General features: G+C 44.4%; 1 protein-coding gene across 7 annotated transcripts in view; it reads right to left on the bottom strand.

Annotated features, from left to right (window-relative positions):
* The window catches only part of LOC144107794 (multidrug resistance-associated protein 1-like), a 592,391-nt gene that overhangs the window by 388,866 nt on the left and 178,278 nt on the right, over nucleotides 1–25,247 (bottom strand). For all 7 annotated transcript variants that reach the window (XM_077640975.1, XM_077640979.1, XM_077640978.1 and 4 more), the window contains one exon: nucleotides 24,144–24,211. In XM_077640975.1, coding sequence (XP_077497101.1) covers nucleotides 24,144–24,211 — 68 coding nt within the window. The remainder of the gene's footprint in view (nucleotides 1–24,143; nucleotides 24,212–25,247) is intronic.

Genomic DNA, 25,247 nt, shown 5'->3' with positions numbered 1-25,247 from the left:
AATGCATTGAGAATCAATGTCGAATGGATGGTAACGAATCACGCGAGGCCAATAAAGTGCAAAACGGGTGGCAAGAACGACTAGACAGTAAAAAGGCAAGTTTAAATGGAAGAAATTGAAATAAACGTTGAATAGAGACAACACCAACTGAATGATAATTAGGTAACAATATGGCAGAGGAATTTCAGAGGCATCAAACAAAAACAAGCAATGTTACAGCAGTACACAGAGGCGGCAATAAAGAAGCGAGCAGAAAAGCTTTGCAGAATGGAAACAAGACAGACAAAATCACAGTGTAAAAGGCACAAGAGAAGGGGAACGGGGCATGGATTGTGGCTAGCAAAGAACGCGTAGCTTTGTTGCATGATGTCGAGAAATCGAGAAAAACGTGAATCGACAGAGAGATTTGGAAAAAAATATATAAAGCGCACTCAGGACAACGGACAACGAAGACCGAACAACACAAGCGCTTACTCACAACTGGACGTTTATTCAAGAAACACACAAGAGAGAGAAAAAACCACAAAAAACAAAAGCCCTCACGCAGGCGCATCATGATAAGTGCTCATGAAATGAAATGAATGACCCGACGGCAGCGAAAGTACCCATCGCGACAGGCGGTTGTCGAACAATATTTATTACCAGCCGCTCTCGGTCACGCTCGATTTAAACGCGACAACCAACTTTCGATATACGGCGCGCAAAGCAACGATAACAGTCTGGAACAACGTATAATCGGCTCCGCATGAGTAGGATCAATCGAGATAAATCTGGTGCGTGTCTTGCTCCACAAGCCAAGCCATCAACACGTGTGACAGCAGATTTGAACAATGGACAAACAGCCATTACAAAGCTTTGCGCCTTTTCCCCCGTCTTAAATAAACATCGACCCAATGCTTTACAACGAACAAAAAGACGGACTGTAAACAATGAGATTTGAAGAGCATGCGAAATGCTACCACACTACACATTAGCGCGAATAATAAGGCTTTAGGCGCACATTTGCAGCTTCTGCTGGAAAACGGGGATCGCTGAGACATTGTCACAGCGTCGGCGGGTACTTGGCTGTCAAGCTCTCCAAGTCGGCGAACGATTTTGTACGGGCCGAATCAGCGGTGCAAAAGCGTTTCACTACGCGGCGTCGAATGGGGGTACACACCCATACACGGTCCCTCGGCTTGTATTTCGCATATCTTCGGTACAGGTTGTGGATCCGGGAGTCGGTGCGCTGTTAGTCTTTGATGCGCAGGCACGCCAGAGCTCCCTTGCGCGGTAGGTAGGTGGCGAGGTCGGCATTATCTTTTTCGGCGGCGTTAGGCAGCATGACGTCAAGCATGATCTTGGCCTCCCTGCCATGAACGAGACTAAAAGGCGTCACCTGGGTGGTCTCTTGCACGGCGGTGTTGTAAGGGGAAGACGACGTAAGGTAGGATGGCGTCCCAAGTATTCTGTTCGGTGTTGATACACACGGCAACCATGTCTGCTATGGTCTTGTTGAGGGGCTCGCTAAGGCGGTTTCTCTGCGGATGGTACGCAGTTGTCCTCCGGTGGCTGATCTGACTGTAGAGCACGATGGCTTTTGTCAGCTCTTCTGTGCGTGATGAGCACTTAGGGAGCGCCGTGAAGCATAAGTATGCATGCCACGAAAAATGTGGCGACTTCTGACGCTATTCCGTCAGGCAGGGCTTTCGCCTCGACGTATCGAGAAAGAAGCTGCTGGCTACGATGATCTACTTGTTTCCAGATGGGAAAGAACCAAGCAGATTTATTCCGATCTCCCGGAAGGGACAGGGGTTCAATAATGTTCAGGAATGCTGCTGGTCCCGTAGGCACGTCTTTCGTAGCTGGTAATCTCGGCTTGTTTTCACCTAACGCGCGACATCAGCAGATAGTCGTGCCCAGTAATACTTGTTTTCAATGCGGCGGAGGTTGCAAGAAAACTCGAGATGCCCCGCTTACGGCTTGTCGCGTGACGCCACCAGAAGTCCACAGCGAAGACTGTCGGGAACCACCACAAGGTAAGCAGCTTTTTTGGTGCGAAGTTTTCTTCACGAGAACATCAGTCTGCACTAAGAACGAGGGCAATTCCCGCTTGAACGAGGCTTGGGGTGAAGAAGCCTTGTCTCCTTAGCACTCGATGAGGCGTCGTGGGCCGGTTTCCCAGCGTTGGTGATGTGCAAACTGATAGGTACAAGGAATGCGCCATCGTCGGTGTCCTGCGGCAGTGCATCTAAAGGGACTCGTGGCAGAAAATCGGCATCAGAGTGCTTGCGCCCGGACTTGCAAACGACGGCGAAGTATAAAACTCACGGAGTCATAGGCTCCACAGAGAGAGGGGTAAAGGTGGGTCGTTCAGTTTGGCGCGCCAGCAAAGCGCGTGATGGTTTTTCACAACTTTGAAAGGCCTGCCATACAAGTACGGACGGAATTTATACTTGGCCCACACTATCGCAAGGCACTCCTTCGCCGTCATGGAACAGTTGGCCTCTTACTTCGACAAAGAGGGGCTGGCGTACGCTGTTACTATATCGTGGCCTTGCTGCTTTTGGACGAGTGCGGTGCCTGGCCCCCCACTAGTTGCGTGTGTACGAATTTTTGTTTCAGCGTTTTCTTTCCAAAGTGTCCAAGCAGGGGGGGGGGGGGGGGGGGCGGCGAATGACATATCCGATTTCGTTAGCTCCGTGAAGGGTCCGGCAATGTGCGAAAAGATCATTACAATTCTGCGGTAATACGAGCACAGCCCTGCGGTAATGCGAGTCGGCTGTGCAAACTGCACAATAGCGGCGGTTTTCTGCGGGTCAGGATGTATTCGATCTTTTTTATGTTGTGGCCAAGAAACAGCAGTTGTTCTTAAGTGAAAACGCAGTTCTCAGGCCTCAGGGTGAGCTCTGAATAGTTCGAGTCCTTTATACATGATAGTCAGTGGTCGAGGAGCAGACAAAAACGTCGTCTAAAAAAACGGGACAAAGCTGCCACTTGAGGCCTGCCAATGCTGTGTCCATTACATCCGAAACGTTGCTGGGGCAGAAAAAAGTTCAAGTGGCTTTAATTTGAACTCGTAGAGTCTGTCGGGCATTGTGAAGCCGGTCTTTTTTGCCGATTGCCGATATCCACTGTTTATGTCTATGGATGAGAAGTATTTGGCCTTGCAGGGGTGGTAGTGTATCGTGGATGCGGGGTAGGTTGTTGGCAGCTTTCTTCGTTACATTGTTAAAGCGGTGATAGTCAAAGCAGAACCGGAGCTTAGCATGATGTGTTTGGTTTAATGGCATATAGGCAGATAACGTCATAACACCACTCATGACTAAACAAACAATATGGTGCTCATACTCTATTAATAGATTTCACTTGCCCAAGTTAACAAACATAAGCACCTTAGTGCTCAAATAATACACGACATGTCCTGGAAGGCGCACATTGATTATATAGCTAATCACGCTAGCCGCATGCTTGGTTTCATGCGTTTCAACTTTTCCTTGGCCCCTGTTCCTCTAAAACTACTCGTGTATAATACTCTATTGAGCTCGAAGCTTGAGTACACTGCCCCAGTGTGGAATCCATACACTAACTGTTTTTTTTTTTTTACCTGAATATAATGAAAATCGCTCAGCAAGATTTATAATTTCTAACTACTCGCGCCATCCCAGTGTTTCCTAAATGAAAAAAAAAAACACTTCATCTTACAATTCCACGTCGCATTACTCGACTGCGCAGTTTTGAGAAAATTTATTACCATAAAAATAGCCTAAACAGATCCCTCTTTATTCCTACGTAGTCATTGCCTCGCAGAGATCTCCACTTAAAGGTTCGTGTTCTACTGTCCAGGAGTAATCAGTTCATAAAGTCTTTCGTCCCCGAATCCGCCTCGGACTGGAACCACCTGCCCTCTTCCGTCGTAACCATTATGATCATGCAAACTTACAGTATGGCGTTTCTACTTACGTACTGTCAGTACTTGTTTTTTTATCTTTTCCTTATTTTCTTATTATATTCCCACTCCCCTCTCTAAAGCCTGACCGGCCCTGAGAGTAATCACATGAAATGAAATGCGCCAATCATAAGGTATAAAAAAGCTTTCTGCAGATTTCTTTGAACATGTCAAAAGTTATCGGTGTCGTAGGCGGCCTAAAACAATAGATACACTATCCAGCGATGACATAGGAAATACATTTAAGAAATTGCCACTAGTACAAATTTCAAAGACGGTCGGGTAACCTCAGTGACCATCCTTGACAGGGCAAGGATCTTGAGGCTCCCGACGTGTCACATAAAGACTTCAGCCTTCTTCTGAGGAATGAGAGAGTGGGAAGTGTATAAAAAATAAAACAGAACAAAGGGCAGCACTGGCAGCTTTTGAAAGAAAACTGCTTCCTTTAAGGAACCGTAAACATAAAACATGTCAACAGTTGCATTGTCACTTAATAGCAGTGCTGTGTGAAAAGGAGATGTATTTGCTACAAATATGGATAAAGATCTTTTTCTTTTTAGAGTTTTGAGCATTAGAATAAATTATGATTGACTGTGACTTCATCTCCACATTTTCACATAGGATTTTGCCTTGTTTTGTTACGAGAACATTTTGTGTTAGGTGAGTGTGTGCAATGCGAAGTCGACATAAGACTGCTTCTATGATACATGTCTTCATGCCTTCATGATTTTAATTCTTCCAAGGTGAGCTTCACGGAGCGTAGTTTGTTCTTGACTTCGTTTTCCCAGGCCACTTGCCATTTATCTTAGAACTTAGTGTGTATTACCTTCTAGCAGTCTCTACAGGGAATTCTGATTTCTATTTCGTCGCTGCAAGCTCGTGAGGAATAATTGTCTGCCCTCTCATTTCCCTGTATCCCGGTGTGGCTCGGCACACGGCAAAATCTAATCATATGTGACCTTATGTTTGGATTTTGTTCTCTGCTGTGTATCATGCTTCCGACAATGGGTTCAAGCGCATTTCCTAAATGAAGTGCATAGAGTCAGTGAATCAGGGTTAATTATACTCTTTTCATTAGTATAATTCATTATGCTGCCCACAGCTGTGTACAAAGCATAATATCCATCAGTGAAAATTGATGCACAATTTGGCAATCTTGCTATTTTTTTTTCACTTTCTTTGTACTACAGCACTTTCAACATGTTTTCTTGATTTTGAGCCATCTGTGTAAACTTCTGTGTAGCTTGCATATTTATTTATTTATTTATTTATTTATTTATTTATTTATTTATCTATTTATTTCAGTACCCTCAGGGCCGAGGGCATTACAGAGGGGAGTGGGGTACAACAGACAAAATAACAAAGGAACAGCAGTAGCAAGTAACACAAAAATGTGAACAAGAATATGGCTCGCGCAAATCAGTAGGTTACAGCAAATACAATCAAACAAATTAGCAATCATTTAACACGAAATTATCAGCAAAGAATAAAAGTAAGCATAAAAGTAAGCATAACACGCAAACAAGCATACCACGCAGACCAGGTCTGTTTGAACTACCACATAAGCTGAAAAGAATAAACGGCAGGGCGCAAGAATTACATGTACTATGTTACCATCAAGTTAGTTAAAGCCGATTTAAACACAGAATGGTCACTTATTTCGACGACCGATCGGGGAAGGTGATTCCATTGTGCCGATGTGCTGGGGATGAACGAGTTGTAAAAGTGGTTTGTTTGGCATGAAAGAATACCAACTTTATGACGATGATCGATCCGAGCTGAAACGTAGCAAGGTGGCGTTATAAATTTTCTCTTAAGGATGGGGTTATCGTAGTAAATCTTATGGAATAGACAAAGGCGGGATATATTTGTACGTTGCGTCAGTAGTGGGAGTGATAAGCTTGATTTGATGGCACTGACACTAGAGTTGCGGTGATAATTCGAGAGAATGAAACGGGTCGCACGGTTCTGTTTAGATTCGAGTTGGTATATTAGTGTCTCTTGATAGGGGTCCCAGATCGATGCAGCATATTCTAGTTTACTACGAACCAACGACTTGTAGAGAAGCAGTTTTTACGGAGCTAGAAGAAAGATTAAAGTTACGGCGTATGTAGCCCAGCATGCTGTTAGCGTTATTGGTTACATAGTCTATGTGTACTTTCCAAGAAAGATTATGGGAAATAAAGACACCTAAATATTTTCCGTCAAGTGCCTGATATTCCTGTGGTATATGTTCTTGCGGTATTTGTTTTTTTACGAGGCTGTGTAAATGTGAATTCAAACACTAAAATATGGCGGTACCACGGCGCTAGTGAATTTTGTCTTGGCGCAATTTCAGCACCGCAACTAGGAATCCTAACTCTTGACTTTTAGGTTCGAAGCGTAAGAACAGGGGTCTTATTGATTGGGGCTCATTATTTAAGAGCATCTTTGTTGCTCTGGGGCACGGAGGAAGACTATATAGGAGTGGAAACTCCGCTCTCTGCAGCGACCAGAAAAGGTCACAGGCCCGCGGCGCCACTATACTGCTGGCGGCGCCTGGCGGCCTGGAAAGAAACTACTGAAATACAACGTCACGGCGTGCCCGCTGAAGCAAAAACCCGTGTCGTCTGCTTGTCGTCTGCTTTGAGCGCGCGTCGGAGCCGCCTGGCTGGGCGCTGATTTTTTTCTTTTCGCTGCGGCTTCTACGACGCGCAGCATGGCGCCGCCATTGCATGCCACACCGTCGGCGCATACAATTGTGACTTCAGCTGGTCGCCTGCGCTCGCTCGCACTGACGGGAGTTCCACCTCCAATATAGTCTTGCTCCGTGCTCTGGGGTAACAGATGCTTCGGTAAGGACCATGTTTTATTACGTATGGGCACTGAAGCATTGTTCTATATGTGAGTGGCAGTTCTTCGATTTCGACCTATAGGCTATTTACGCGGGATGTTCTGTATGCGCCAGTTGAAAGGCGCGAACGTAGGTTTTGTACCGGATCAGTCGTTTAAGGTAAGATGGTGTTGCGGACCCATACACTACACATTCATAATCTAAGGTAGAACGGACTGGAAAGTGCTAGATTTGTAAAAAGGCATGTTCTATCGGATCCCCAGTGTTTTCTTGAAAGTAGTTTGAGTATGTTCAGGGAATGTGAGGCCTTCTTTTTGAGATCGCTTATGTTAGGTAGAAATGTGAGTGTTTTGTCCAATGTAATGCCTAGAAATTTGATTTCATTTTTTGCAGGCAATTCAGTTTCGTTCAGGTGTAAGATGCGGTCGGTTTGTAGCCCTCTTTTGAGCGACAAAAAAAAGCAACTGTTTTTTGTGTGCAAAACTGGAAGCCATTTTCATTTGTTCATATCACAAGTTTATTTATTGTCAACTGTGTCTCTCGCATGTTGCTACGTTTGTGGATGCGGAGGTTAGTTGAAAGTCGTCAACATAGAGAGTAAGAGACGGGCTTTGGAATTATCTTATCTACAGACCTCAGTTACACGAAAAAAAATGTGGCACTGGAAATCCGCCCCTGCCATACCCCATTTTCTTGGACGAAGTTCTTCAAAAGACTTGAACGTAGGCGAACATGAAATTAACGATAACACGAAAATCTTTCAAGCATTTCAACATCCTGCCACGGATACTATGTCCGCTAGGATTCCGCACCTCCATCTGGCGTCATAGACTTTTTCCAGATCGAAAGCAGCGTAAGGCAGTGTTGTATGTATACGACTGCTGTTCTGAATATTCTCCAGGCAGACAAGACGGTCAGTTGTTGAGTGCCCTTTCTTAAACACACACTCGTGCTTGTCAAGAAGTTCACGCGATTCGAGAACAAATATCAATCCTATCATCAGAACGCTTTCTAAAGATTTTGCCAGACATGGTAAGAGGTATGGGCCTGTAACTGTTAGGGAGGTTTCTGGTTGTCCATGTTTCAAGAATGGCACAATAACTGCTGTTTTTCAATCCTCAGACATTATTCCTAATATCCGTATTTTGTTAAAAATTTCAAAAGTGCTTTTTAAGAGCGCTCGGGCCGACGAGGCAGCATTTCATTAATTTATTTATTATTTTTCGTGGCAATAGCGCAAACAGAACAAGGGACTAAGACTCGATAGTTTGACTGAAGGAGTGCTAACACAAGAACTTCCTAATCTAGCTATCTTTTCTGCTTCTATAGTCTCACGATTGCGCTTGTCCTTACTTTTTCCTACTAAAAAACACTTGTCTAGTAACGGCCTGCACTTATCACATGCGTTGCAATGTTGAACTAGCTCTCCGTCATTTTCGTTTTTGTTGCGTACATTGCGATTATGCTCACGGAGGCGGTCGTTGAGGCAGCGACCAGTTTGACCTACATATTGGCGCCCACAAGAGAGTGGAATCTGGTACACTACCCCAACCTTGCATTCAACAAATGGAATTTGATGCTTCTTCGCGCATTTATTGGACACAGGACGAGCACATTTGTTAATATTGCATAGGCTGTTTAGCTTTCAATTTGATGCTTCTTCGCGCATTGATTGGACACAGGACGAGCACATTAGTTAACCTTGCATAGGCTGTTTAGCTTTTCAGGGGCAGAAAAAACCACTGACACATCGATACGATTAGCAATGTGCTTAAGATTGTGAGAGATGGTATGCAAGTATGGAATAACGGACATTGTTTTTCTCTGTCTCTCAAAGGGCACATGCGCACCAGGTTGCAGCTCAGTGTTCAGCTTTCTGAGCAAACTTTCCGCTACTGAAATCTGAATAAGACCAGGATAGCCAGCATGCGATAGCCTACTGCACTGTTGTTCCAAACTTATATACATCAAATGCGGACAGGATTTTCGGAGGGCATTTTGAAAGCACAGGTTCGCTATCGCTTTTTTTACCAGTTTAGAGTGGGCAGATTTGAAGGTTAGGAGAGGCTTGCTATCGCGGGGTTCATAAGCCCAGAAGGTATGACCAGGGTGAAAGATGATGCTAATGTCAAGGTATCTTAGATTGTCATTAGAGGGCAGATCAAAAGTTAGAACAAGCGGTTTAAAACATTGTCTGAGCATAGTTAGAACGTTAAGGGCCTTGGATTCAGAGGAGTCATGGTCACTGTCAATAAAAATCAAGAAATCGTCAACGTATCTAAAACCTTTGGCAACCTGCATATTGTCTAATCTGTCTTTCAGTAAGTAAGAAAGATGTTGAACACAATGACGAGAGATGTGCATAAGAAAAAAGTGAGAAGTGTTAAAAACTAAACCATCGCCATAGCATGATTCCAGTGGGATACTGTCCGCGGAAAAACGAATACTTAAAACAGCCAGTCTTCTAGAAATACGGTGTTTGTGAGCGGATGTGATTATGCCGAGTAGGTCGGGCGGACAAAGGGGAGAGGCACTGGGCAGGGTTCAAAACTAACTTCTGGTTAAGCAAATAATTTGTAAAGTCAAGACGGTGTTTTCTTCTTCGTTTTCGAAGTGTTTCAACATTGTGAGCAGCCATAAGCAGAGTGGGTGTCAGTGATTTTAAACTTTGAATAAATAAACCGAACAACTTTTTTCTGAACCAGCTTTATTTTGTTCATGTTAAGTTTAGTAAATGAATCCCATACTAACGAAGCATATTCGAGCTTTGGCTTGATGTCTGCGTTATATCTTAATGGGTTTACGTTGAGAGGAGCAGGGCTAAGTTTATGTCTCAGGAAACAGATTTCTAAACGGGGAAGAACATATATGTTATGCATGTGAGAATTCCAAAAAAGAATGTTAGTTAAGGCTGCATCTAGATACTTTTAGCTATTAACCTGCTTTAGTGGCGAACCAGGAGTATACACATGGTTCAGTGGTTTCTTTTCTATGTGTTATTTAGAGCGAAACTGTTTTTTCAGTGTTAAAAAGTATGGAAAACAGACTGCAACCAATGATCTATTTTTAGACTCAGACCAAGTTCATTTCGGTCCTCAGTACACTGAGTTTCACGAAATACCAAACAATGATCAGCAAACAAGCGTATATGTGTTCCTAGGGTGAGCACATTGACAATACTGTTTATATCAATCTTAAAAAGCAGGGCTCCAAGTCACTTCCTTGGGGCACACCAGAGATGACTGGGAGACAACTGGAGCTGCACCGATCGACTGAAACATACTGCACTCTATGGGTAAGATAGCCTGCAATACATTAGATTAAAATGTTTGGTAGATCAATGATTTTTAAGTTTTGAATGAGTTTTTCGTCATGAACTTTATCAAATGCTTTCCTAAAGACCATAAAGATAACGTCTATCTGACCATGGATGCGTGAGGATTTAGGAAGGGTATGCAAAATGGACACTAACTGTCTCACTGTCGAATATCACTTTCTAAATCCATGCTGTAAATCGCTTAATACAGATTGTTCTTCTAGAAAATTATTAATATGTTTTGCAATTTGTGTTTCAACATCTTACAGCATGCAGAAGTCGAAGAAATCGGACGGTATTGTTGTATTGAAGAGCAGTCGCCTTTCCTAAAAGATGGGAACAACTCGAGCGCTCCTGCAGGCACTCAATCGGAAGTTTTGAAGACAGCAGCAATTTTCTAAGCAGCACAAAAAAGAACTTCGAAATGATTTCCGCACAACGCCGCAAAAACACAATCGGTGAACTATCAGGGCCAGAAGTTGTTTTAAGTTTCAACCCTAAAAGCAAAGAAAATAAACCAAGGAGGCCATTAAAGGCTACTTCTGATACTGGAAAGTATGACGCCTTATGCACACAATGCAAAAGCAAATGTATTCTGTCGTGGCCTGGAGGCGTCTATTTGCTGGCAGAAAACACTCAATTTATTTCCTGGAAGGTAGTCATACTATTGAAAGGTTCGTTAGTGCTGCTACTTGCTGGGAGTCTGTTTTTCGGCTGTGTGCTTCTGCTTTACAAATGGCTGCGTGTAGAGTGAGCACCCTGACACTGTAGCGGCATGTTCTCCTAACATGTCTGCCTGTTCTGCTATTTTTTTGTGCACCAGGGCTTGTCAGAAAATGGATTGTGAAAGGTGATTACCTACAATTTAGCTGATGAATCAGCTCCCACATTTGTTTTATGTTACAGAGCTGTTTTTACACTATACTTAATTTTTCCAGGATCCTTTTGCGGCAGTTCGACGTATATGCTGCGCTTTTTCTCTCGTTATTTTAAGTTGTAATAGGTTCTCAAATCTTGGGTATCACAGAAGGCACCCCATGCTTTATTTTGTTCATTTTCCTCCTTAAACTCGTGTGTACCACTCTCGTATGCAAGCACGAAGGATAGAAGCCGCAACTATATCATTCATTTGATCAAAAGTGACATTTTCTGGAGATATTATCTAGATTAGCTTCTGCTCTATAGCGTGCCCAGTCCGCTAAATGAAGCTTCCAGAAGCATGGCTTTAACGGGATGATTGCAGGTGACAATGATAGGCCGATAAAAAGTGGCAGGTGATCACTTCCATAAGGGTTGTTTAAAATACCTCATATAAAATCACAAACACCTAAGCTGAAATAAAAAATAAATCTAAACGGTTCATTTTTTATTACTTTGGGGTGTTGAACGTGGGTTTACCGGTGTTGAGCAAACAAATATTACTACATAAAATAAAATTCTCCATAACCTGACCCCTCGTATCTGATTTCTCAATTCCACAAAAAGCGGAATGTGCGTCGAAATCTCCAAGAACCGAATACGGCTCGGGCAATCGGTCTAAAAGATTCTCTAACTCCTTTTGAGTAAATTTCAGCTGTGGCTCAAGGTATACGCAACATACTGTAATCGTTTTTTATGTAAGCAATGTAGCTGCTACAGCCTGTAACCTAGTTTTAATTCTTACTCTACATGCTGCGACTGTACTCTGTACTATAATGGCGACGCCGCCTGAAAGCCTGCTCGCCTGCTGTCAACTGCGGCGGAAAACATATTTATTAGGGAAGTTCGTGCGCTGGGCACCTATGTTTTTTCCTTGGGTGAAAATGGCGACAGGAGACGGAGAAGAAAAATTTCTTTTACGTCTCTTAACTTGCCTAAAAATCGCCTGCCATTCAATTTTACTATGGACACCATTTTATTTTAAATGTGTAAAAGGGAAAAAATAAATTAGGTTTTGGTTGGCCCCTTGACTCGGGCCTCCCTTTTCTTGACCGATCCAAGGAGTCGCGTCGTCCGCACGACGAGAGCGGCTCGCGGCATTCTTCAGTCGTGTCAATGGCCTCGACGGAGGCGCTGGTCGTCCGTGCAGCACGCACGTGGACATTCGGCTAAGGCCTCGATCTATGGAAGGACGTCTTGAAGCCCGCCGACCTGGGAGTCTGGGCAGCTGCTTTGGCGGTGGCGGAGTAGAGTTAGCTACTGAAATTGAAAGCGCAGGAGGCCCTGCCGCAGGCTCTGTGCGTGTGGCCTGGACCGCTGCCGAAGCCTCGCGGGGTGTACGCACCCAGGCACCACATCGGCGAAGTTTGCATTGCGGAGTGAAGTTGAACTGTTGCTAGGGTGAATCGCCCTCTTGCTTTTTTGAAAAAACCTTTTAGTATTTTTTTCAGAATCATTTTATTTACTTATTTAGAACTACTGTCCACCCTCAGTTGAGGGTCATTACAGGAAGGGATCGTTGAGTAAAGGTATTGCGCAAAATAATACAAACATGGACGAGAAGGGCACAAGGACGGGCGCAGACTCGCGACTGGGTTTATTCAGAACAACACATAATTATAACTTCCACACCACCATGTCAGTCACTGAGAGCAAGCCAGAAATCTGCATTCTGTCTGATAAAGTCTTATCGAGATATCACTCACGCAGTCATCTCTTTTGTTCCTAATGAAAAAAGCCTCAGCAAGTTCACGCGCCATCTGTTCACGGCTACGCCTCAAAATCCTCGTTTTCGGCAGCAAAGGCAGGCATGGGTTATCACGCGTAGCCGAAGGGCATGCGCTACAGTGTAAGGGCAGATTAGATCCTTTTCCGGTCTTAATTGAAAGCTGGTGTTCCCTCAGCCGGTCGTTTACACATCGGCCCGTTTGACCGATGTAAGCTTGTCCACATGTCAGGGGGATCTCGTAAACAACCCCCTCCGAGCACTTGACGAAGTCAGTGGCGTGACGCTTCTTGCAACCTTGCACGCTCCTTTCTCGGGCAGCAATCCGAGGGCAGACTGAGGCCAATTTGCGCGGGGCAGGAAATACCACCGGCACGCCGTAGCGATTACCTACGTTCTTCAAGTTGTGTGATACCCTGTGTATGTAGGGAACAACCGTCGGCCTGATTTTTTCTCGGACGGGATCTTACTGGGGTGCTCTCGCTTTCAATCTCCGTAGTAGCTTTTCCGCCACGGCGACGACAACTGGAAAAGGGAACCCAGCCCTCAGCAACCTACCAACCTGATTGTTGAGGCTGTCATGCACCAGATGAACACACGACCTCTCCAAGGCTCCCTTCAGGCAGAATGTAGCAATGGCCCGTTTTACCGTCTTGGAATGTGCGGATTCGTATGGCAACAGGTCTTTTCGGGCTCGTGGCGAGTACATCCAGCAAGTGTGATCTGGCTTTAAATACAGGTTGATATCTAAAAACAAGATTTTTTTGGCTACTGCTTGAAGAGGAATCTACTGCCGGTGGAATTCATTGCTCTTTTTGGTCATGTTTTGCCGTCTGTCGGCCATGTGAAGCGTATCTGCAAAATCCTGAGATCAAAGCTATGGCGCCAAATTAGGCTACTCAATGACTGGCTGCGTGTGCTCGCCTACCGTACGGATACTGAGTGGATTGACGAAGCGAGGCTACGGACGTGTCGGCTGCAAACAACGCAGGCGGTAGACTTTTGGTGGAAGTGCCTTTTGCTGCGCCTCCCCAAGAACAAGCCTAGGGAAAAGAAGTATGATGGTGGAATTTTCGTATTGGGCAATACCGAACTTCCCACCAAGATAACCGAGGTGCTAAATAAGGGTCCCAAGTTTAGCACGGAACCTGAAGTGCCAGCGCATGAGCTGCTCTCTTTGAACCGGTTAATGGCTCGTAAAGCAAACGACGAGGACCGTGGAAGATGTCTACTCGATGGTGTAGACAGCCTGCTACGCACTGCCACCCGGTCGCAGGTCTCTGCAGGCGGACGCACCTCTAGCATGCAAAAAAGTGTGGAAGAAGTTGTTTTTTTCTTTAAGGAAAACGATTTGGTCCTTCTACAATCGGACAAGGAGGGAGGTTTCGCCGTGCTACCGTCTGGGATGTTTCATGCAAAGGCCGCTCAAGCCGTCGCTAAGAACTTTGTTGCCAAGAAAGTGAGACCAACCAAGGTAAAGACCCGGGCGATGGAATTGTGCAAAGACTTGGCTTTAGAGAGACTGTCAAAAGATGTTGATAAATGCAAACGCAATAGCCTAGAACTGTTTTTCCCGGTAAAAACCCACAATTAACACCTCTTTTTGGGCTAGTTGGTGCATACTTGATTTAGAGAAAGCCTAGCGCAAAAACATGCAACCACAAAGACAGAACAGATGAGACACAAGCGCTAACTCACAACTGACTTTTTATTGAAGCAGGATGCAGTTTATATACGGTAAAGCTTCAAGGGGAGAGAAGGGTGACAAGGAGGAGAAGGTGAACAAAGGGAACATCGCAACATCGCTTCGCAAAAAAACAGGCAGGCAGCCAAAAAATCATACAAGAAAAAGTTACATGATAACAGAATCTAAAAATTGATACTCTGAATCAAAAAGAGATAAAAAAGGGGTACTGATGCACCTACTGCCATATTTCTTGATGTAGAAAGCCTCCAGAGTAACACGCGCCGTCTTATCTGTGCTCTTGCCAAGAATATTCGTCTCATTTAAAATCGCCTCGCACCCGTCGCAGCTCATTTCGTGCGCAACCAAATGTGCGTACTTGTCTTTTAAGTCTGACAAATTTCGGGCATGGTCCCCCAAGCGCTCATTGATGCAGCGCCCAGTTTGACCAACATAAAACTTCCCACATGTTAAGGGGATAGCGTAGACCACTCCTACGGAACACTTGATAAACGGAGTGTCCTGCTTTATCTGGCAACCCCGCTTCCTAGAGCTGGCGATTCGGGGGCACAACTTTCCCAGCTTGTTGGGAGCCGAAAAAGCAGCAAGGACCATGGCACGGCGCGGCGCAAGGCCTAGCCAGATATCACGTTGGGATGCCCGGATGTCACGGAGGGATGAGTTGCTGCGTCCTGCCACTTGACCTGGCAGCCAGCGCGCTGGATTTGAACGGCGTGGGAAGCACGCTAGGCGTTGGGGCGCTGTTGTTAGCGTTGCGCGCGTCACGGCAAAAAATTACTGCGAACTGTTACAAAATTGCACCTAGACTAAGGCGCCTCGCGCCTCAGTGTCTTTGAGTGGCCATAAACAGGCCATCAAAAGCACCCGATGTTGCATTGATGCGTCATTTTCAATCGTCAGATTTCCTACAGAGAGTGTGTAAACCGCCATGATATTAGACATATAATTATTTTGATATAACGCAATTATTATTTTGTGGTGTGAAGTAATTGTCTACATATGTATTCTATAATTATGCTGAGCTGCTCATGATCCAAACAGAGCGAATAAATTTCCTTATGTGGGCAGTGTTACATGCTCAAGAACACACACACCAGTGCTCTGATGTGCCCTTTAGTCTGGTGTGCACACTAGACCACACCAACCCATTCTTGCGTGCACATCACAGCACACTAACACATTAGGATGTGCACACCAGCACACACCAAACCAGTCCGGTACATAATTCCTATATTACACATTTCTCTTTTTTGCAATATAGGCATGTGTATTTAGTCGGCCAAGCAAATGTCAATGAATTGAGCACTTATTTCTTTTCTGTCTTTTTGTGTTATAATATGGTGGTCCTTGTTACCTTAGCTATCTACATTTTACATGTAGCAGTCAACCAATATCCGTTAATTTTTAACTCATTCCGTGCAATTGTGATCATATGGCAGCAACACTTATTTGCTTTCATGTCATATATAGATCTTTGTATTTGAACAGCACTGACCAGAGGCTAGAAGTGATTCTTATCGGCATCTTCTACCGTAGAATGGTGAAACCCTTATATTCCTAATATTTTAAACAAATCGTGTTGGTGGACTTCCCCAAAATTTTAATCTGTCATTATCTCTTACTTGCTAGAAGAAATTTCTGCATAATGCAGCTACTAACACAAAGCTGTGGGCACAAAAGATATATAGCTTTTAACTCTATTGCCTGTAAGTTACATCTTGCATATCGTATATGCAGACGACAGCAGCATAATAATTTCGGGTCCTAATGTAGACGATTTAATTATCAAATGTAATCAAATACTTGACAAATTACACCTCTGGTCCAATTTAAATTGCATTAGGATAAATCCTAAGAAGACGAAAGTAGTAATATTTAGAGCCAAAAATAAGATAGTCAAGACATGCCATGTTGTCCGATGCCAGGGCCAAGAAGTTCAAGTAGTGAATGAACATAGAATTCTCGGGGTTACGTTTTCTTCGAACTTAAGTTGGGATAAACACGTAGAAGATGTTTGTAGAAAACTGGCCGCAGTGAAGGGAATCTTATCTCGCTGCCGACATCTTCTTCCAACACAGGCCAAAATACAAATTTATCACGCACTGTTTGCTTCACATATCGACTACTGTGGTCTAGTATGGGCTACAACGACAAAAGGAAACGTTGCAAAGATAGTTGTACTTCAAAAGAGAATCATGCGACATATTGCAAACCTTGATTACCTGTCTCCCACGCGAAGTGCTTTTATAAGCTACCACATCATTAGTGCTGAATATATGTATCCATGTCGCCTGCTCCGGTCTTTTTACTTTTCCACTGTAGCTTTTCAGGATTTTTTAATGAATCTAGGATCTCTAAAAAGAAGACATGTTGCACTATCAACGCGTAATGATGACGTCTGGGTGCGCCCGAAATTTCGAAATAATTATAAATTTCAGTCACTACAGCATAATCTGCCATTTATTCTAAATGAGCATAAATGTGTTATGAGTTGCGGCGTAAAAGAACTGAGAATGTATTTTCTATTCAAAGAATGAATGGCTATGCGTGTTTACCTTTTCATTTGCAAGTGCTGTTTTTCAAGAACATGTATGTATTCTATTTTTCTTTATATTTCTGTCTGCTTACTTCTCTTGTTGGTATTGTGCTGTGTTCAAAACTATAAGTACAGTTTTTGTAGACACATTTTGAAATCATATGCTGTTTAGTTAATAATTAAATTGCATTTCTGCTATTGTATAACTCATTGTTCTTTGCATTTCTTAATTGATGTTACCTGTTGCTGTAAACCTACTGCCTTGTAGAAGGGGTCATGGGCCTAGTCAAGCTGTCGAGACAGCTTTTAGCTCTTGACCCTTTCCAGGGTCCTTTATTTCTGGAAAAATAAAAGAATTGAATTGAATTGAATTGAATTTTAGATGTTCAAGGACCTCCTTTGAGTTTTTGTGATATGGCTGAATTTTTATTTATTATTCACCTATGAACAAAAGAACACTGAATTATACTTTAAAGCTAACAGAATTACATGCTGAAGACAAGATTTTTGGAAATCTCCTAACAAAATGTCACACTCCCATGGTGCTTTTTATACATGATGTATGATCCCACTGATCCTTTACAAGAATCAGCAAGATATTGATAGCATTTCCCAAAGGAAAAGAACAGGCCTGTCTCAGCATACTTGAGTGCTAATAAAAGGTTTTTATATATTAGGACATTTCTCATTGAATACCTAAATTCAATATATATTCGGCTTACTTTACTCATACAATGCTATCTATTGTTCCACGTTCTGTGTAGCAGTGTTTCTTATTATCAGCAGGTATTATTCATGCGCAGAGACCTGAAAGCTAAATAGGGGCAGAAGAAACCACGTTAACGTCTTGGCGCTCGGCGACTTTTTTACATTGTGCGCCACTTTTTGCAGATACGGCACCACTTGAACTTCCTTCCTAGCGCAGTAGCCTTCTTTTCTTTCTTGGCCCTGCCATTCAGTTTCATCAATACAGACTCGGCCACTCCTCTCACAATTTCTGTTGGGAAACCCGCACCAGAAAGGCGATTGGCCTGCGTCATGACAGTAGCTTAGACAGTGTGGCAGCAACTTCTTTTTACAGAATTTGAAAAACAAGCCTTAGCAATGCTTCGCTTTACTAAATTAGAGTGGTTGGAATTGTACGGCAGGAGTCCTTTCTGAGTTCTAGGTGTGTACATCCAGCACAAATGGCTTTCTCTTGAGAAGGTTAGTAGCAAGTCCAAAAAACGAATGAAGTTGTGTGTGGCTAGGTCGTGAGGGAGATTTAAATGGGGTGAACACTGCCTAAAGGAACTCATGATGTGTTCTACTATCAGTCGATAGGAGTCGTTAGGCCCGCAGTTTAAAAGCAATGAAAAATCATCTGCACATATTACAATTCGCACAACACGCGCGTCGTCCAAAACTCTTAAAAGCGAACGGTCAAACTTATCGAGGAAAATGTTACAGAGCACTGGCGCTACACTGGCTCCTATACAAACTCCATTATTTTTAATATAAAAACAATTGTTATACTTCAGAAGAGTCGAGGCCATGTGAAACTCAAGGAGTTCCATAAAATTCTCGCTCTGAACGCAACAACTTCGAAAAACCATTTCACCAGAGCCGTCTATAAGTTCTCTCACTGCATAGAACAGATCGTAGTGAGGGATATAGTACAAGAGGTCTTCGATGTACACTGAGAATGCCGAGTTAGCTCTTAAGACTTCTTGCTGAAGTTCCTCAGTGAGTGCTACAGAGTTCTTCGTCTCGAAGGGGCCGTCAGGTATCAGGCTGTTCAGATAGCGTTGAAGGTAATCACCATCCACCTTTTGCCACGAACCTTCTTCTGTAATGATGGCCCTAAATGGTACCGACGGCTTATGTGTCTTGGCTGAGAAAAACGCTTTCAGGGTGTTCTCGGAGCATTTTTGGACTCATCTGCGCACATGGTCTAAATTCAGTTGTTCAAGGAGGTTTTCCGCAGCGGTTTCACTTTGGTAGGCTTTTCCGTACGCCCGTAAAATGTTTCTTCACGCTTCAGAGGCTTTTTTGTTGTACCGCCCAATAGGCAGCACCACAAATCGACCATCCTTGTCAGACTGTGGTAGAGCCAGCTCCGAGTCACGGAAAAACTTTGCCACCTTACGGAGGCCTTGCTGCTTTCTTGACTCAACCTCGTTCCCTTGCTTCCGAAGGCAGTCGATTCCCTCGGACAAACATCTCTTTTTTGTGGACAGGATCAAATTCCGAGACAACACTGACAACCATCAGAAGTTCGTGTTTTTTCACATCACGCACCAAACATAACTTCGGACACTTGGACAGCGGCGCTTTGCCGTTCTGTGGACACGCTGCGCAATCAATGTATGCCACGGGCGCTGGGTTCGGTGGTCTGTTCTTTTTTCTATGCAGCCTCACGCGACATTGGTTCCAGTGGCACTCGGTGAGGCGTGCTACTAGCCGACATGAGTCCTGGTAGCGCCTCTCGTCAACCCAACCCGCAGCGCCAGAAGTCGTCACAACTCTGAGCCAACCACGCAGGTTCCTAACCTGCCTCCAGCATCCCGACTTGAGGATTCGGCAAATTCGTCTCCAGTGACCCGTCGATGGCTCCAGTAAGCCGAAGAGTCCAGTCGCGTCAGGTGAAGGGACATTGTTTCTGATGCAGTACGTCAGGTACCGCGCACGGCAGGTTGTCACAGCTATGGCACTGATGCACGCGTTGGCACGATTACTGCGAGGCTGACATAAAAGGAAAGAGCCCACAGCATAATAAAATTACTGAAGCAAGGCTGAATGGCGGGCCAGTTGGTATGACATGTCGAAGAATAATTTTTACCTGCCGAAAAAAGACGAGGGTCAAGAGGAGAACCTACACAGGAGAAGGCTGGACGAATAACTGACATCTTTAATGTGCACATTCCTTCGAGTGACCGTTACGCACGCGCCAAGCCAAAACAGACAACCTACGTTTAATCACTCAGGAAGTCAATCTCGTTGTCAGCCCAATCGACGGAGAACTGACGCAAGCATAACCATGCTTATTTATCAGATAGGCCTCAAAAATTTCACGTGCCTTTCTTGTTTTTCCGCGGCCTGAAATGGTTACATGATCGAAACGAGGGGAACACTTCCCAGGGCATCTACTACAATGCAAGACAAGATTGCGATCTTCACTATTACCAATTTTTGTTAGGTGCTTGCTCAGTCTTTCGTTAATACAATCTCCAGTCTGTCCTACAAAACACTTTACACACGTGAACGAGATCTTATATATTACTTCTGTTTTGCACCCGGCAAACGTAATATGCTAGCTGTTCCAGTGTTTCTTATTATCAGCAGGCATTATTCGTGCGCAGAGACCTGAAAGCTTAACAGGGGCAGAAAAGAACAATGTTAACACCTTGGATCTCGGCGACTTTTTTTACATTGTGCGCCACTTTTTGCAAATACGGCACCACTTGAACTCTCTTCCTTCCTACCGCAGTAGCCTTCTTTTCATTCTTGTTCCTTCCATTGAGTTCCTTCAACACAGACTCGCCCACTCATCTCACCGTTTCTAATGGAAAGCACGCACCAGAACGGCGATTGGCCTGCGTCACGACACTAGCTGAGACAGTGCGGCAGAGACATCTTTTTACAGCGTTTGAAAAACAAGCCTTATCAGTGCTTCGCTTCACTAATTTAGAGTGGTTAGAATCAAACAGCAAGAGCCTTTTTTTGAGTTCGAGGTGCGTACATTCAGCACAAATGGGTTTCTCCTGGGAAGGTTCGCAGCAAGTAAAAAAAAAATGACTGTGGTTGCGTGTGGCTCGTTCGTGAGTTAAAGCGGCTGTTTGGGCTTGTTGGTCAGTGAACATGGTAAAAGAATGCAGCGCGAAAAAAACAAGGAATTTTTCTGAATAAATGTGTTGGTAGTCAGCGCCCGGTCCTGTCCACTTCTGTTCGTCCTTGTTTTTTTCGCGCTGCTTTCTTTTACCAGGTTCGTGAGTGAATTTTAAATGGAGTGAATACTGCCTAAAGGCATTCATAATTTTTTTTACCGCCAGTCGGTTGGAGTCGCTAGGTCCGCAGTGTAAAAGGCCTCAAAAGTCATCTACATATCTTAAAATTCGCACAACAAACGCGTCGTCCAAAACTTTTAAAAGCGAGCGGCAAAACTTAGGTAAATGTTACAAACCACTGGCACTACACTAGCTCCTATACAAATCCCATTGTTTTGGACATTTAAACAGTTATTAAACTTCTCAAGAGTCGAGTACAGGTAAAACTCAAGGAGCTCCATTAAATTCTCGCTTTGAATCTCGCAAGGACTTTGAAAAGCCAAATCACCATGCCTGTTGTAAAGAAACACTAACTTCTGGCGGTTGTCAGGGTCGTCTCGGACTTGGCTTCTGCCCACAAAAAAAAAGAGGTGTTTGTCAGAGGGAATCGACTGCCTACGGAAGCAAGGGAACGAAGTAGGATCAAGAAAGGAGCAAGGCCTCCGTAAGGTTGTAAAGTTGTTCCGTGACTCGGAGTTTGCTGGTCTACTACAATCTCACAAAGACGCCGGGCTCCACCTGACTGCAATTAATCGAGATAGATCTGGTCGCGTCTTGCATCAAAAACAAAGTGATAAATCGGCGTGATGGTAGCTTTGAGGAAATAACAAACAGCCATTGCTAAGCTTTGCGTCAGTGTTACAAATGCTGTGTTTTGGTGAAATATTTCTAAGTATCATGCTATTCATTTCGTTTTACATCCTGCCTGTACTATTGCCTGTCGATTAATACAAATTAAGAAATAAAAATAAATAAGTCTCTGCTTCCCCGCCTTGTTCCCCACCCAGTCTTGGATTATAATCTTGATAAATGTAAAAGAAAAGAAGTAAATTTCTTTATTGAAAAGAGCTCTACCCAGCTTAACACATGTAAATTTGCTCTCTGGGCTCAAATTCATGCAACACTGCCTCTTTTTAGGAAATTGCTTGTTGCAGCGCCGCTGCAGAGTAACGGCGCTGCAAGAGTAAAGAAGAGCAAGAGCTACAATTTTGTGTTACAGTTTGCTTTTTCCTGTAGTTGGCTTAAAAATGATCGAATCTAAGCCTAACAGTACCTTCAGAGGCACTTCGGTGCTAGTTTGGATGGTTACAGTTCGTCTTCCATCCAAATTTCCTCATCCCATTGGATTCGTTTCTTAGCGTCGCTAGTAGCAAACGCCTCGAGAAGCGAAACTTGAGTATTCAATGTCGCACCGTGGGAAAATCATACTTCTGAGGGCCTTTATTTTATTTGTGAATTGTAAACGAAACGGCAAAGTCCGAGAAATGTATCCTGCCACGTGATTGGTTGGTTGCGGTGACTCTGAGAGGAGCAGCGCTGGAAAACAGCGCATTTGTGTTTGCAGAGTTCTTGTCCTCGTCCGTTGTTTGCGATCGCTCTCTTTCTCGGACAAAACATGAACGTATTTTAGACCCGGTCATGCTGTGTTATTGTCTAAGCTGTCTATGTGCCAATATCTCGTAGAAATTGAGAACAGCGTTCTCCTTGAAGAGATTCGGGCTCGGCCCGGCATCTTAAACCTTCATTGCTCAGATTACTGACAAGCTGCTCTGGACAAAAGAGGGCCCCAGAAGTGATTTTGACCTGGACGAGTCCTTAACCAGGGAGGAGTTTTGAAAAAGATAATTGGCTGATCAGAAAATTATCGAATATTTTTATAATGAACGGTGCTCCTAGCCCTTAATAAATGCTTTATAATAATCACAGCTGATGAATTCACAACGATGAATTGAGCAGTTATGAAGACGTAGAAAGCAGAGACGATCACTCGCGTTTGACTGCAAATGTCGCAGGGACGAAACAAAGAGGGACGAAACAAAGACGAACAGGGACGAAACAAAGAGGACATCACAGCCCACTTCACTTTCCCTCTTTTGCTCAGCCCAATATTCCTCAAGAGAACTGAATACGATAGCTATATTTTACCTGTACTTACCTATGGGGCAGAAACTTGGAGGCTAACGAAAAGGGTTCAGCTTAAGTTAAGGACAACGCAGCGAACTATGAAATGAAAGATTATAGGTTTGACATTAGGAGAGCGGAAGCGGGTAGAGTGGGTGAGCGAACAAACGGGGGTTAGTGACATGCTAGTCGAAATCAAGAGTAAAAAATGGGCTAGGGCAGAGCATGTAATGCGATAATCAGCAAGATAACCGCTAGACCTTAAGGGTATTGGAGTGGATTCTAAGAGAAGGCAAGCGTAGCAGGAGGCGGCAGAAAGCTAGGCGGGCAGATGAGATTGAGTATGCGATGATACGTTGGCCGCAGCTGACAAAAGGAAAGGTTAATTGGAGAGGCGTGGGAGGGGCCTTGGCCCTCCAGTGCGTTTAGTCAGGCTGATAATGATGATGATGAAGACAGCGAACCGGTGAGACACGGTTCATTGGTGACGGGTGGGACCCTGTAGTGGGGATTCCTGAATTCCCGTTCGGTGTAGGCCAACGACGGCGGTCAGGCTGCAGCTGAGCGATCTGCTGCAATAGTGGTCGTCATTCTTCGTGAAGGCGGGGATCGGGCTTTGCACAGCGAGTATTTCGGGCCAAACTGTTAATATGTGTCATATTTAGACCTTTTAAATAGGTGTGCGCTTCGTGACGACAGTAGAGGGGACCACTAATGCGACATGGCTGGGGGACAAAATGTACCTTATGGGTAAAGTAGCTCGTGAAATGCAAATCAGCGGTGGCACAGCTACGACGTCGAAAAAAAGAGAACGACACGGTAATGTACGCCTATGTTAATCTCATTCTTGTGCGTTGTACATGTGCTGTCATACTCTTGCATCATGCATCAACCCGCCCGAGAGTCCGTTAGGCTGCTAAAACGTGTTACCTCATTTCAGACCTGCTTGTTCGTCCTCAATTATTAAAACACGTTCTGGGGCTAGTTGGTGAGGCATGGTTTCTTGAAGTTTTTTTTTCAGCGCTACAAAAACGAGGGCACAGAAAGAAACAAGTACTGCGCCCGTCCGGTGTACTTCTTTCTTTCTGTGTCCACGTTATTGTAGCCATGAAAAAACTTCTTCGTCCTCCTGTCTACGTACCTACGTAGATTATACTGCATTGGGCAGATGAAGTCCTGATGTGATCGGCAGCTTAAAGATGGTTAAAGGGGAGGCAGCGGACTTAAGGCACTGATGGGATGCGCTCTCCTTACCTGTACATGTTGGAGCCAAAGAGCACGCCGATTGGGGACTTGGCTTCCTCCTCTTCTGGCACTTTGTACTGCAAGCAGAAAAAGATTCAAGGGCGTAAACTTCAAGTAATACAATGCACAACGGCCCTTCACAGGCACAAAAAAATTTGAACGCAAGTTGCGCGAGGATGATGGCTCCTAAAGAGATTCGGAGGTTTTTGTAGCGATAGCTACATTACGGTAGCATTCGGGTTATCAGCGTGGTTGGTCACGTGGTGCGGAACAGTTGCCAGTGGCGCGGCGCCGTGGCTGATCACGTGGTTCATCACGTGAACAAGGTACACTCGGCCAGCTGTAGCTATCGCGTCAATCCAGGTTTAACCGAGCTAACCCACCACTATTGTTTTTTGTTTTGGCATAAATTCGGCATTCGCCGCATAAGCAGAATGGAGGCACTCGAGCACGTTTCAACGACACCCGTGAATTGTCGGGCAGCAAAAACTTGTTCATCACTATTGTCCTTTAGTTGTGTTGCGTTACGGAGCAGCCCTGGTTTCTGACTGTTTCCGTGTTTTTACACGCGCTTAAAGCTGGGCCATGAAGTGCACTGAACGGACGCTTTATTTATACCGAGGTATGCATCAGAAGTAAAGGTTGAACGGGAGAGAAGGAATGCAGCAGCCTAAGATTGACCCAGCAATTATAACAATGAATGAGAAGAAAATGATTCGCACCGTAGAAGCCCTGTCGAAAAGAGAGACAGGCCCCGGAGAGCTCTGTGTGCAAAACTGACGTTTGCAGAGCTATTACTTCTCCGCATTGCTGGGGAAGAGCAAATTGGGTGTCACAAGCACCGCCGGCGGATGGATGCATGGATCGATTGAAGACAGGAGCGTCCCATTTAGAACGGTGTTGTAACATTTGCCACTATGCTCGTTTTTTTTATATTCTTGAACGTTGTAATAAATCAAATAAATCGCCACTTTCTTTAAATACTTTTATAATCCTGCACTTCTAACCGTACGTGATTACGCATTCGAAACCCTCCTGCCACTGCACAATAACCGCTATGGGGCGGATGTTGCTGACGTTGGTGTGCATTTCAATGTCGGCGGACTCGTCGTA

Source organism: Amblyomma americanum, chromosome 10 (assembly GCF_052857255.1).
Source record: "Amblyomma americanum isolate KBUSLIRL-KWMA chromosome 10, ASM5285725v1, whole genome shotgun sequence".
Lineage (NCBI taxonomy): Eukaryota > Metazoa > Arthropoda > Arachnida > Ixodida > Ixodidae > Amblyomma > Amblyomma americanum.
The sequence above is the reverse complement of the archived record's forward strand: the minus strand, read 5'-3'. Positions and strand labels throughout refer to the sequence as shown.